Consider the following 13939-nt stretch of genomic DNA (forward strand, 5'->3'; position numbering starts at 1 on the left):
GTTGCAATCATACTTTGTGTCTTTACAATTGATAAGTTCTCTTCCTCCAAACAATTGAGTTGAATGAAAATGTAGATGGGTTAGTACTTGTTTAAAGGGAAGCCAGGGGGCACTAATTACCGCCTGTGAGGAGAATGGTCTCCTTAACTTCAGTAGGTGACTGCCATGGAGCATAACTCATCCTTGTTCCACCAAAGCGCGTTAGATTAAACCCATTACTCACAATCTGCAACACTGACAAAGATCATACATACTCTCCATAGCTTTTGTTTATGCTTTTGACCATCATCCTAAACAGTTTTACTATTTTTAAACTGATTTCTGCAATGTGTTTACATACTGGGAAAAATGGGTCTGAGATTGCCATTGACTTTTTCTTTCAAATTCATATGATACATGTCAATCTGGTTGTATCAGACTCTTGTATGTGCAGATAATTACCAAAGGAGTCGGCTTATTGTATCCAAAATTGTGCCAAACGCTATTGCTTCAGACCCAAACATTTCAGAAATTACCCTTGTTATTACACCATGCCTTTTGCCTGGCAGTTCCCCTGAGCTGTAGATGACTTAGTTGACAACTGTAGAAATAATGTGATCAATGTTAGTGGGTTGGCTTTGAAGGACATGATGGTTGAGCTCATTTCTATATCTTTATCTCATTACTGTACTGGTAATATTTTATTAATAAGTCAGTTTCATCATATCAGCTGGCTTTGCCAGCCGCACAATGCCTGGCCCTCATGTCTGCGAACCAACCGAATTTGCTGCTGCTTTGTTTTTTTTTTTTTTGGTTTTTTTTTTAACTTTTGTGTAGTAGCTGCTTATTTTCCATCACTCACTGCTGCATGTCATAATCCATTTTATTTTCCTTTTGTGGTAGACGAGCATGACTTTGAGTCAATCCGCAGATGCATGCACGCACACCTGAGCGCCATCCCTCCGCTTCCCAGCTTTGAATCGGCCTCTCAGGGGGGTTTTAGTGGGTGGGGCTTAGCTCCACCCTGCCAGAGCCGACCCTCCCTGTGAGACTGGCGCCTCCTGATGGATCAGGGTAGTAGCGAGCAGACACCCGAGGAGACGGACACTGGGGGCCGAGCGGAGCCGGAGGTGGGCAGGAGAGCGTCGGAGTCAGAGCACGGCCTGTCCAAAATTACCCACAATGCCCTGGAGAACATGGGTGCACTGGGACAGGGCCTGAAGCAGTTCTTCCAGCCTCAGCGCCGACGCTCGTCCGTCTCGCCGCACGACTCCGCCTCCTCCTCCGTAGCCGCCCCTGCTGCTGACCCCACAGAGGCGGGGCCAGAATTGGGGGAGTCGACCGCCCCGATGGTCGCTCTCACCGATTCTGACCCCCCCACTGCTTCCGCCCCTCCTGCAGCTCTGAGCCGTGTGCTGCAGCAGATCCGAGGCGCGCCCCCCATGATGAAGCGAGGGACCAGCCTGCAGAGTCGGCGCAGCAAGACCGGGGGCGGCGGGGAACCTCCCCAGAAAGGCAGCCCCCAGATCCACAGGCGCAGTACCCAGGAGGCCCTTCTGCAGGCTGGCCGCCCACGTTCCTCCTCCACCACGGACACACCGAGCAGTCCAGCATTAGTGGACATGCTGTTGACCTCAGGCTACCATTCGACTGAGGAATCTGACCGGGTGAGTGTTTCCGGTCCTTCAGCTTCGACTGTATCACTACTGGAGTATCGAGGCGTATGACTGATTCTCAGACAAACTGCAAACCGGCAGTGGTGTGCTCATCCAAACAGTGTCTCACCGAAATACTTAGTTCAGTTCAGATAACGATGCACCTCATGATGTCAGGATTCAGATACATGTTCCCGAATGATCTCTTAAAAACCTGTATCAAACCACATGCTGCGAGTCGTTAGATGCTAACATGCCAAAACAATCCTCGGTCTTCACGGATACTACTACATGTTTGTTTGATCTGTTTGGGTGCGTCTTCTGTGGAACCATTATTAGAATCATGAAAGCAAATCGTTATTCTGAAAATGAAAAGGAACAGAGGCGTGGTGTTTTTTTGTTTTTTTTTAAAGTTACATTAGGGAGAAGCAGGGGAGAGGATGGTCCTGGCTGAATTTTCTGAAAGGGTTGTTATGTTGGGGAAGGACAGAGAAGCACTTTTGATCTGCTCTTTAGCCTTAACCTAATACCTGTCTCTGTGCTGTAGATACTGAGCCTATTATCAGCACTGGATCTATCTCAGGGTCGGTGCTGATCACTGCTCGCTCCACAGCAGTCGCTATGGCTGCAGCTGTTTTTTTTTTTTTTTTTGCATTGAGAATATGAGGAAGATTTGTGTCTTTGAATATTCTAATATCCCGAGCATGCCTGGAAGATGTAACCATGCTTGCAGGTCAGAAAGCTTGTATGGCAGGGCAGGTCGCTATGTTCTCTTAAGCCTTTCTAAATTTAGCTGTCTCTCTTAGTCTTTGAGTCACTCCAGGTCAATGAACTCCTGCGGGATAAAGTAAGCGTGAAGTTTTACCAACACTCTATTCTTATTTCCCAGCAGGATGTGGGATCACGGCACCTGCATCTTTTCTTTGTTATACAACATACAAGGGATAGTTTCGTGCCTACGCTTGGAAGTGTACCAGCTTCTCTGATTCTTGGCTGTTGTAGATTACAGTTTGGATATTTATACAGTATAGCATTAGTGTAAAAGTGTTCTTCACATGCATAGCGTTATGCACATTCAGATTCACTCCGTCATCGTCGTGTGTGCGTCAGCATTTCTTTGGAGATATATTTAGCTTGTGAAATGGTTGAGACGGTGGGGTAATGGATTATGGCAATACATGGGGCTTGCATCACATCAATACTTTCTTTTGATTAGACGCCAGTTGAGCATAATCCACAGACATTCCATAAAGCCTGGTAATAGGCCAGTGTGATCTGACACATCTTGCTTTGCTGTCTCTGGAACCGTCCAGAATGTTTGTGCATGTAGCTGTGAATGTGAAGGGCTTCCAAAGGGCTTTCAAACCCAAGCCCTGTCACTCAAGAAGTCTTCACGAGCCCGATGGCCGAGAGGAGAACGGTGTTCTGTGATTTCAGCTGGGTGTTTAGTTTTCATGTTACACTTTCTTAATAATTGTTGGCTTAACTTGGAGCCTTCGTGTTTAAGCTGTTGTGAGAAAGAGTGGTATTTTTCTCACACACAGCCCACTATACACACGCACACACACTAAAACACACAAATACATACAAACACATAAAAAAACCCACACAAACACTCCCACACACACTTACACACACCACACACACCACACACACGCACACACACACACACACACACACACACACACACACACAAGTGGACTCTGTACAAGTGAATTTTTTTGATGAGCCATAAAAGGTGGGAAAAACAAACTCCAAGGAAGCCCTGAGGTCTAGCTCTGAGTGCTCTGAGGATTGTGATTATAATGCTATAAATCACCAAAACTGTGAGAAAACATGGCTAGTTATGTTTTTAATGAACAGCATAACCGTTTGAATTCTTTGAGACATTTTCGGTTTTACAGCTGTTAGAGCTTGATTTTTTTCTTTTTGTTCATTTTGACCTCTTGATATGAGATCAGAGAGAGTAGCTAAACCATCATTTTGTGGTTCGCTGTCGTAGAGTAGGGAAGGACAGACAGTGTGTTTGAGCAACTTGTTGTGAAGCCATGTTCAACATTTTCTGAAGTACACACTCTTGGCTCTGCTTAAACCTGTCTTATCACTAATCTATGATATCACTGATAATTGACTCGACCTTAAAATCGCATGAGAAGGGCCATAGTTCATTATAAAGCATTTGGTTCACCTTTGAGTTTCCAAAGAGAATGTAAACTCTTCAGCACGTAATTTTACTATTAGATTCTCCGCCACGATTTGTCTTCATGCCTTATCTCTGGATTGCAAATCTTGTGGGTTGTGTTTATTTACGGGACGGGAATCATGCTTTGGCGTCATGGTAGAGACTAAATAGTGAAACCTGTGAATAGTGTAACCTGCTTTATCTGTATTATGAGCTAATGATAGGCATTATCTCAGTGGTTTTGATGACCTAGTCACAGTACAGAGGTCTGAACATGTGGCTCACATAACCAGCAGAGCCACACAGTTGCTTTGTCAGGCCGTCGCTCCTGTCAGACATAATGGACAGTGCCGACTTGGAGATTAGAACTGTGGTGAATTTTTTTTCCCTGTCTGCTTCATTTAATATAAATGTATTTTGTGTGTGTGAGTGTGTGAAAGAGAGAGAGAGAGAGAGCAAGAGCATGTGAGAGAGAGAATGTTGTGTGGCAAAACGTTGCAAGTGCTTAATATTTTTTTCTGATTATTTTTTTTGTAACAAAAGAAATCTGTTCATGTTATCTGTTCTTTATTACTATTTATCTTTGTTACACGAGGCTGTATGTTACCTGTACTGATTTCTATATCTGCTTTTCGTCCCCCTCACTGCGTCTTACTCCCTCTGTACTCTGTCCTTCCCGGACTAACTCTCCCTCAGTTGGATCGTTTGGATGCGTCAGGTCAGGCAGTGTCACCTAATGCCCTCTCCTACAGTTCAGACGGGGGCTCCTATGGGGTAGACTCGGTAGATGGGACACCGGATCCTCAACGCACGAAGCAGGCCATCTCTCAACTGCAGCAGAAGATCCTTAAACTCACAGAGCAGATTAAGATAGAGCAGACGGCACGCGATGACAATGTGGCTGAGTACCTGAAGCTGGCCAACAACGCCGACAAGCAGCAGAGCGCTCGGATCAAACAGGTGTTTGAGAAGAAGAACCAGAAGTCTGCTCAAACCATCCAGCAGCTTCAGAGGAAGCTGGAGCACTATCATCGAAAGCTGAGAGAAGTGGAACACAATGGCATCCCGCGCCAGCCTAAAGACGTCCTCAGAGACATGCACCAGGGCCTGAAGGATGTGGGCGCTAAGGTTCTTCTTCTTCTTCTTCTTAAACTGTTGTCAGTACTGACTGGAGAGGGATTATGATCATTAAAGCAGTGCGCATAGTTTGATAGTTTGCAGGTAGTGGTGGTCACTGTGGATTATGAGAATTTGTTATTCCATAAATCCTTCTGTTCACCCCACAGGTCACCGGTGGCCTGTCCAGTTTCTCCCATGCCACACATTCAGCTGCAGGAGCAGTGGTGTCTAAACCTAGAGAGATCGCCTCACTCATTCGAAACAAGTTCGGCAGCGCTGACAACATCTCCGCCCTTAAGGACTCTCTGGACGAGCCACAAGGGGATGAAGCTGTGCCTGGAGCCGGGGCGGGGGCCCGAGCGCTGGGGTCTGGCCAGCTTCAGTCCAGCCCTAAGTACGGTAGTGAGGATGATTGCTCCAGTGCCACCTCAGGCTCTGCGGGAGCGAATAGTACCACAGGGGCCCCTGGAGGTCCTCCCAGCTCCAAGGGCAACACGCTGGAGCATGCACAGAGCTCAGGCTTTGACGCACTTCTGCACGAGATACAGGAACTTCGGGACAACCAGGGACGCCTGGAAGAGTCCTTTGAGAACCTAAAGACCCATTATCAGAATGACTACACCGTCATTATGCAAGCACTGCAGGAGGAGCGCTACAGGTACACAGACTCACTGACATCATAACACGCTCTTCCATCAATGTCCACAGGTATAACGTGTCAACATTTGGCATTAGTCAAAAGGAAATTGCATGTATATGTGCAAGTGACTGGCTCTTTTAACTTTGATAGGATTTCAGTCGGCAATATGTATTTTTCCTGTAAGTTTTTGACTTGCTGCTGTGTGTGTGTGTGTGTGTGTGTGTGTGTGTGTGTGTGTGTGTGTGTGTGTGTGTGTGTGTAGGTGTGAGCGCTTAGAGGAGCAGCTGAATGATCTCACTGAGCTCCATCAGAATGAAATCCTAAACCTGAAACAAGAGCTAGCCAGCATGGAGGAGAAAATCGCTTACCAGTCTTATGAGAGAGCTAGAGATATCCAGGTGAGGTCTACTGATGTTCAGAAAGATCATCTCCTTGCTGTGTATTCCCTGTTTCAGAACAAGTGGTCTGTGACAACCAAGGTTGTGGTCGATTCTTGAATGAATTCACAATCTACAATTCAGGTGAAGGACAGGGTTGGAAATTAGAAATGCTACCACAGGAAGAGAATTTGACTTTTAAAAAATAAATCAAATTCCTTATTACTCCACTTTGTGGAGACTTAATCCCACGCTTTAAAGACAGCTTTGTTGTTTCAAATAAATTGAGCAGTGTTTTACGCTCTTTTGCTGAGTTGGACTACAGTTTCCATAAAGCAAACCCTAAAAAGCAGTAGAATAATACATATAAATTAGGTTTTACAACAGTGCGTCCGATATAATACAAAATTAAAAAGGACGTGAAAACAGTGCAGATGAAGTCTTTAAATTATTGAAGCAAATGTGTGTGGTTTTTTTTTTTTTTTTTTGAGGCCTGCTATTTAATGGTTGAGTCAACATGTGTCAGCCACACCCATGAAATAATAAAGTAGAGAGAACACTGAGCTGCACCTGTCTGTGAACCACAGTATAAGAGAAGGTTTAAACAATCAGGCTGTTTGTGTTAGGTTATTGCCTCTGCTTTAGCTGAACCTGCAGTTTGTCAGGCCAGATTCCATTCCTTTCATATGAAGGCTCAGTCCTCGGCTTAGAATGCAGCTTGTGATCTCTGCCCTTCTTACCGTTAATGATGTGAGGGCATCACGAGACTAAATGCTTTAAAACTGATCCTAGCTGTGGCGAGAGCTGATTCACTGAATCGATGGATTTTTGGTTGACTTGAATCTGTAGTGTGGAATGTACCCTACTTGTTTCTCATCTCCTGCACTCTAAGACTTTTCAGGTCAAAAGATTTGCTTCTGTCAGCCGTTTCACAAATCTTGAAGCAGACAAATCACAGTGTGATTTTGTTGTTGTTGTAAATAGACATTTTTTTTTTGTGTGTGTGTTGTGATGATACTGTAGTCAATTCAGCGTGAGGGATTGCACCTCTGTCTCTGACATTGTCACATGTTGACCCTGTTGATTTGTGTCTGTGTCCAGGAAGCGCTCGAGGCCTGTCAGACCCGTATCTCTAAGATGGAGCTGCAGCAGCAGCAGCAGCAGGTCGTACAACTGGAGGGTCTGGAGAACGCCACGGCGCGCACTCTGCTGGGCAAACTGATCAACGTGCTGTTGGCCGTCATGGCGGTGCTGCTGGTTTTCGTGTCCACGGTGGCCAATTGCGTGGTGCCGCTGATGAAGACGCGCAGCCGCACCCTCTCCACGCTGCTCCTCGTCGTCCTCCTGGCGTTCCTCTGGAGGAACTGGGAGGCCATCTCGCAGTACCTGGACCGTTTCCTGTTGCACCCCAGATGACCTGTAGGGGAGAATGCTCTGATGATGAAGGGACCAGGGCAATGTGAAGGGGGAGTAGACTAACACACTGCCTCAGCTGCACTGAGCACAACGAGGCAGGCATAGTAGGGAGTAACGCAGAAAGAACTCAAACTGTTTTTTTTTGTTTGTTTGTTTGTTTTTTAAACTCCTCAAGGAGTGTATTTGTTTACATTTTGGAGACCTTCTTTTTTTTTCCCTTTATGGAAAAAAAAAAATCTTAATGCTGTGTTTTTTTTTTTTTTATTATTATTATTATTTTTGAGGAGTGATTAAAGTTTATTGCTCATTTCTTGTAAAAGTGTTGTTAGAATTTTCTTTTATGCAAATGATTGGGATCTGCCTTTTGCAACTATGAAGTTAGACTGGAGTGTTTGAAAACGGTTTGAAGATCCTCATCAACAGCACTGCTCCCCCCCTCCCCTGTCAGAGCTCTACATCTTTCCACTTTCTCTCTCTCTCTCTCGCCCACATCTTTCCTTCCTCTCATCTCTCTCTCTCTCTCTCTCTCTCTCTCTCTCTTCTCATCTCTGCGTCTTTTTTTTTTTTTTTCCTTTTCTGGCATTTTCCAAAGTCTTTTCTTTCGTTGTTCTTTCTCTATTTTAAGAGGACAGAGGCCTCCTCCTCGTCTTCTCTGCTGCTGTGGATAGTATCACTGGATGGAGAAAGTAACGGCTTCACTTGGAGCAGAAGAAGTTGTATTTGATGGGCCTAAGTGGACTGGGACATTGAGTCAGAACATTCTATGCCTGAGAAAGCCCACGTCGCCCCTCCGCTCCGTTGCCCCCGGCGCTGTTTTGTGGCCACTCACCTGCCGAAGCAGACACTCAACCCCCCCCGATACGTGAACTTAATGAACATACTTGAAGAGCTGGAAACGCTCAAAGACTCTCAGTGCTTCCGTACTGTTTCTAGTGACAATGAAATAGTCCTTTTTAGTTTTTATTTTTTATTTTTTAAAAACTAATGAATAAACAGACTGTTTTAAAAATGTCATTTTGTGTTGGTGATAAAAAATTATTAGCGTTTACACATTTGAAGTCTCTCATGCAGAGGAAAAGGCACTTTTATAAAAGTTAATTTAATAAAAAAAAAGAAAGAGAGAAAGAAAGAATGACTTCTTCAGATTAAACTGAAGTGTACCAAAGATAATACTTTCACCTGTAAGATAGTTATACTGCACATTATCATACAGTTTACTTATAATACATCCAGAGAACACGAATCCTTTGGAAGTACTTTTGGTAATACAACAAATCCATGATCAGGAGTAAGAAGTGTTTTAAATACATGCTATTTAAAAAAGAAGAATGAAGGGGGTCTGTTCAATGAGATGCAACAATAGCATTGTTCAGATTGTCCACAAGGGGGTGCTGAAGCTCTCTGGTAAGTATATTTCTGACATGACCACATGAGAAGTGGCAGTTAATCAGTCCAGTGAATCTGTGATGATAGTGCATAAACCATGAAGTGGGTAATGGTCTTGTGGAGGTGAAGCAAAAACCACACCATTATTAAACCCGGAGAGTAACACAGTGGTATGAATTAACCCAGATCTTGTTTAGCGGCTGCTCTAGTAGGGAACCACTGTCTCAATCATTTTCTTTTGCTGCAACTGTCTTAGCAGCCATGCCGGTGCTAAGACCAGGTCTAAAATATCACTTGAATGGAAACATGTCTCTTCTGCAAAACGTAGGACGTACCAGTGATTTGTTTCATTTCCTCCTAATTAATCTGTGAAATTGTAATGTGTGCAATAGGAAGAATGAAAACTTAAATCAACAGCTACAGATAATACAGAGCTATATTATCTTAATGGAGATGAGTGACAGGGAGCTGGTTTAAAGTTCAGACATGCTGGTGCTGTCCTTGTTGCATGTTTGCAGTAAGAGCGATTAGCAGCAGAACACTGTTACGGATTCTCTGGAAGTCCATCTATGTGTGTAATATAAAACAATTATTGTCAAATTTCCTATGTGAAACAGGTTTATGGGAAGGCAGTAGGTACTAAAATAAAGTCCTTTAAAATAAGCATCTTTCCAGTGTCTCTGGGATGGTTTTTTTTTCCAGTTGGTCATGCCTGCTTTTTTCGAAAGTTTAGCTGAGCCAACTCCATGTGAACTATTTAGGTGTGAGGATCACACGCCTTAGAATTGTACTTCTTTCTCTCGGTTCCCTCTCTGATAGTTTTCATACAGAGGGAATATATGTAGGCAAGGCTTGTTGGGCAGGAAGTCTTAAATCAACACCCTCGAGACCTGAAAGGTGGTAACTCCAGGTCCCAGTTTTTTGAAAAGGGTATGTTTCCTCTTGTCGTGTCTTCGGTTAAAGCAAGATGAGCATTACTGCTGATTTTTTTTTTCTAGTGACATTATGCTGTTGCTTCACTCATTAATGCGGCCAACCTTTCATGTGCGTACACACGTGCGTCCTGAATCCAGAGACAGCAGAGCATTTCAGTCTTTAAAGGGTATTCACTAACACTTGCTCTGATAACACAATTTTGATTAAACACAATACATTCATATTTTGAATGAGTTCAGAGTTAGCTGCATGACTGATATGACTGACCATCTCAAAAACCAAGAGGTGCTGTGTGCTAAAAAAAAAAAAGGCAACATTAACAGACTTTATGAGCATGTTTGCTTCCACTTGCATTGTGGGCTTGAAAATGAGATTCTGTGGTGTGAGAAGATGTTGATCACTACCTCCATCAGTGGTTTGGTGAGGGACGTGTCATCTATTTCCTGTTTCTACTCACCATTAGATTTGTCTGACATCTCATCTGTTTTCCTTTCATTTGCACTGTAGTGTGAGAGTAAAATGTTCTTAGTTCTCATCATTGCTGCTCAGCTGTTTTTGGAGGTTCATCTACAGAGTGAGTACTCGCCTGCTCTCTGTGTGTGTTCTTTCTATCTGTCTTCTGCAGAAACCATGCAGGTGTCATGACGGCTATTGATTTCAGATGTGTGAAATACGTTGCTTATATACTAGACATGGATCACAATTTAAAATCCATCTTTTGGATATCTCTCTGAGGAAATGTTGCTTTTGCTACATTAACACATGCACACAGATGAACAAAAAAAAATCAAACCAAACAAAACAAATCAAATCAAAAAGAATGAAGTGTGAGTTTATGAAAGTGATGGCTGTTCAAACCACTAACCTCTCTAAATGACTTACTGGTGAGTTGGTCGTGTCAAATCTTGTGATTGATCTTTATCAATCAAGGTGTCCATGTGAATTTAGAGTTGTTATTGTCGCAGTGTCACACAATTTTTTTTACCCTCTTATATGACAGCACTGTCTTAAGAAAGCATCCAGTTTCTAAAGGGACAGACATAATAGATTTGATCTTTCAGCAGTATTGTGTGAACTTATGTTACTCACCTCTTGTTACAGTCTATCAGCAACCCCAGCTGAAAGTGTTTCCTGCGTTCATCAATGACGAAGACACAGTTCAGTTGAGCTGTGAAGCACCTCACCATGTCTCAGTGAATCAGTGCCACTTCTTTCCAGAGGGACAGAGTCATAAAGACAAACGCACTGAAACATGTCAGCTAAAGCTCAGTTGGACTGAACTGATCAGTTGGACGGGTCAACAGTCCTCAGCCAACATATTTTGCTTCTACATTGTGGAGAAAGTCAGAGGATCCCCTCCCTCTCAACCAGTCTCAGTTACTTTCCTGAGTAAGCTGCCCATGTTCCTATTGTGAATCTACTCAGAAGGCCTGGCTTAATGGATTTTTGTCTTGTAGCAGCAAACAGATACATTATAAAATATCAGCTATCAACGGATTTCTGTAATAGATTACATTGTCAATTCTGAACTGACTGATTTTTCCTATTTACATTTCTGGAATTTATTTACTGATCATTCCAATGAAACTATCCATTTGAATGTAGTCACACTGTATACCATTAGTTAATGTTATTTAACTCAGGGTAACAAAATGCTGTGTTAAACATGAATCAGTCTTTAATATGACTGACTGTGTCCTGTCTTAGAGGAGTAATGTGTCAAATGATGAATGCCATCTCCTGTATGTTACAGCCTCTCCCCAGCTGAGGGTGACTCCTACAGCCATGACAGAGACAGACAGAGTTCAGCTGAGTTGTGAGGCACCCCAACATGTCTCAGTACATGAGTGCTATGTCCTCCCAGAGGGACAGAGGAATAATGCAAAAGTCACTCAAACATGTCAGCTAGAGCTCAGTGGAGCTGAACTGATCAGCTGGACAGGTCAACAGTCACCAGTCAGTATTTCCTGCTACTACACAGTGAATGACTCAGGGACAAAGAGACCATCTTCTTATTCTGTCCCAGTCTCAGTAACTGTCTGGGGTAAGTTAATGATATTTTTGAGAATCTTCTCCCATAAATTACAATGATCGTTTTGTCTTTCTGAGGTTCCCTCTTTCTCTTTCTCTCTCTCTTTGCATTTAATCAAAGGGGATATGTATATACTTGTGTGTGTGTGTGTGTGTGTGTGTGTGTGTGTTTTATAGACAAATTAAAGTGATCAGGGATTAGTGTTAGTCATAAAACGAATTTTTATTAACTCGTGTTTTGAATGATCTTGTGTGAGGTGCTAGTGGGCCTTAACGCTCATTTTCCCTTCTGTACTAAATACGAACATTAGAAGTTCATGAAGCTGGACACAAGGGAATATATCTGGAGACTGTTATATTATTCTAGCTCACTGTTTTTCTATTTGCTATTGTCGTATGGTTTTAATTTTGGTCCCCTCCAATTTTTATTTGGACCTGCTGAGCAACGGTGTGACGAGAAAGCCAAAAATCAACGACATGTCAAACTCAGATCTCAGCGACATTGCTTGGATGACAAAATTTTGCTCTCTTCTAGCATTATCATAAGACCTCAGCATTTAGACAAAGGCTTAGATTTAGTCACAAGTTTTATCTTTGTCAAAGAACTTAAACTTGGGATCTTTGTTCTTTGCTGTCATGCATATACCGTCAAAAATTTCAGCTGTTCTCTTTGGCACAGAAAATATTTTTTTTCTGACTTTGCACCCGCAAACCGGCTGCTATCTATGTAATATCCTAGAAAATGTGGCAGATGTATCATGTTGTTTTAGAAACTTGCATACAACAAAAGCGTTGCATTTAAAACATTTTAATAGCAGATCTTATTATTACCACTGCGATTCTTAAGAAACCAAATTGCAGATTATTTGAAAATTGTAATTAACATAGAAATGAGTCTTATCTTTTGGGTTTTGCAATATTTTGTGTACCTGTGAACCTGTGCATATTTTGTCTTTCAGTTTTTTGTACTCTGGCTTCAGTGAGGCAAATCAAATGAGAGACATTTGTTTGAACCCAGATATGTAAAGCCATGTTGCTCATTATGATATCTGTGATAATGTTATGTAATACAAACTAGTAATCTTGTGAACTCCCACAGGACCTTAAGGAAAAGAGTCCGCTCAGTCTGAGCCTTCTAAATAATTTAAAATCAGTTGTTTCATGCCTGTGAAAGATGGATATCAAAAGTTATTTTCACTGTCATGAGTAAATGACATAGCAGGCAGGTCAAATGATTTAACTTAGCGTCACACTTGTTCAGAGAGACTGGATGCATTTGCAGGTCAGCTTTTACTTTATTAAGAGTAAATACAACAAAAGGGTCTTCAAAAGACAGCATAAATCAAAGGTTCACACCAAACAAAGAAAAAGAAAACCCAAGGAGTATTTATACAAAGCTAAATGAGGCAAAACTAACTGAACACAGGTGAAGCCAATAATTGAACTAACTGGACTTAACCAAGAAACCAGGAAGTAAATAAAAACTTAAAGCAACACTGACCACTAGAAGGGGGCGGGAAACAAAATAAACAGAGGGACAGGATGTGACAATATACTAATTTAAAATACCAGTTTCTTTTAATATCTTGCAAATGATCACAAACAGGTTCATAAATAAATATGTATATATACTCTAAAGTTCTCTATACTTACTATGCAACTATATATATCTGTTTAAGAACATACACATATATAATCCAGGAAATTCAAAAGATGCTTTTCATTATTTCACCTTCAGACACTGATTTCTCCACAGGTACATCCACGACCTTACCACCTGACATCAAAAACAGCACAACATGTAAGTTAAATGGTTTTGAAAGTAATACTACTTTGGAAATAAATGAAATGTGTTAACAATATGCTGCTTTGCTACCTCATCATATATAATTATTTTTCAGGCCTCACATAAAATGTTGTATAATTTTCTTATCACAGCTTTGTCCACCAGTCTTTCTCTGCATCCTGAAAGAACAAATAAAGCAACAAATTCTGGATGTTGTGAGTTAGTTTTTGAATTGAGTTTTTCTTAAATTTAAATCAGTTTAAGTCTTATTCTCCTGGAGTTCGCATATTCCATTACAGAATGGTGGTGTGTTAGGTTTGCTCTGTTTCTTTGGTCCATTTCGTTCAAATTCTAACATGTATGGGCTCACATGTATGACAAGTATAACCGATTATAAGGATTTTCATGTTAAATGGACTTGATGATGTTTCT

The 13939-nt window shown here is 42.1% G+C and overlaps 1 protein-coding gene across 2 annotated transcripts; it reads left to right on the forward strand.

Annotated features, from left to right (window-relative positions):
* The first annotated feature begins 1013 nt into the window (after positions 1–1013).
* tmcc1b (transmembrane and coiled-coil domain family 1b) lies at positions 1014–7462 on the forward strand. Of its 2 annotated transcripts, none has more exons than XM_030777546.1 (5): positions 1014–1646; positions 4513–4977; positions 5103–5593; positions 5838–5973; positions 7054–7462. In XM_030777546.1, exons 1-5 carry the CDS (start codon positions 1044–1046, stop codon positions 7366–7368), a joined length of 2010 nt encoding a protein of 669 aa, XP_030633406.1. In that variant the 5' UTR covers positions 1014–1043; the 3' UTR covers positions 7369–7462. The 2 variants fall into 2 exon arrangements, with proteins under 2 accessions (XP_030633406.1, XP_030633408.1); XM_030777548.1 differs by having other exon boundaries at positions 4513–4944.
* Positions 7463–13939: the final 6477 nt, after the last annotated feature.

The sequence above is a fragment of the Chanos chanos genome, chromosome 6, assembly GCF_902362185.1.
Source record: "Chanos chanos chromosome 6, fChaCha1.1, whole genome shotgun sequence".
NCBI classification, from domain to species: Eukaryota; Metazoa; Chordata; class Actinopteri; order Gonorynchiformes; family Chanidae; genus Chanos; species Chanos chanos.

What these genes read in the sequence shown, in the direction of transcription:
- tmcc1b (XM_030777546.1), top strand. Translation starts at nt 1,044, where the DNA reads ATGGATCAGGGTAGTAGCGAGCAGACACCCGAGGAGACGGACACTGGG. An exon ending in CGACTGAGGAATCTGACCGG is followed by an intron (nt 1,647 to 4,512) that starts GTGAGTGTTTCC and finishes ACTCTCCCTCAG; the next exon opens with TTGGATCGTTTGGATGCGTC. An exon ending in TTCTTCTTAAACTGTTGTCA is followed by an intron (nt 4,978 to 5,102) that starts GTACTGACTGGA and finishes TTCACCCCACAG; the next exon opens with GTCACCGGTGGCCTGTCCAG.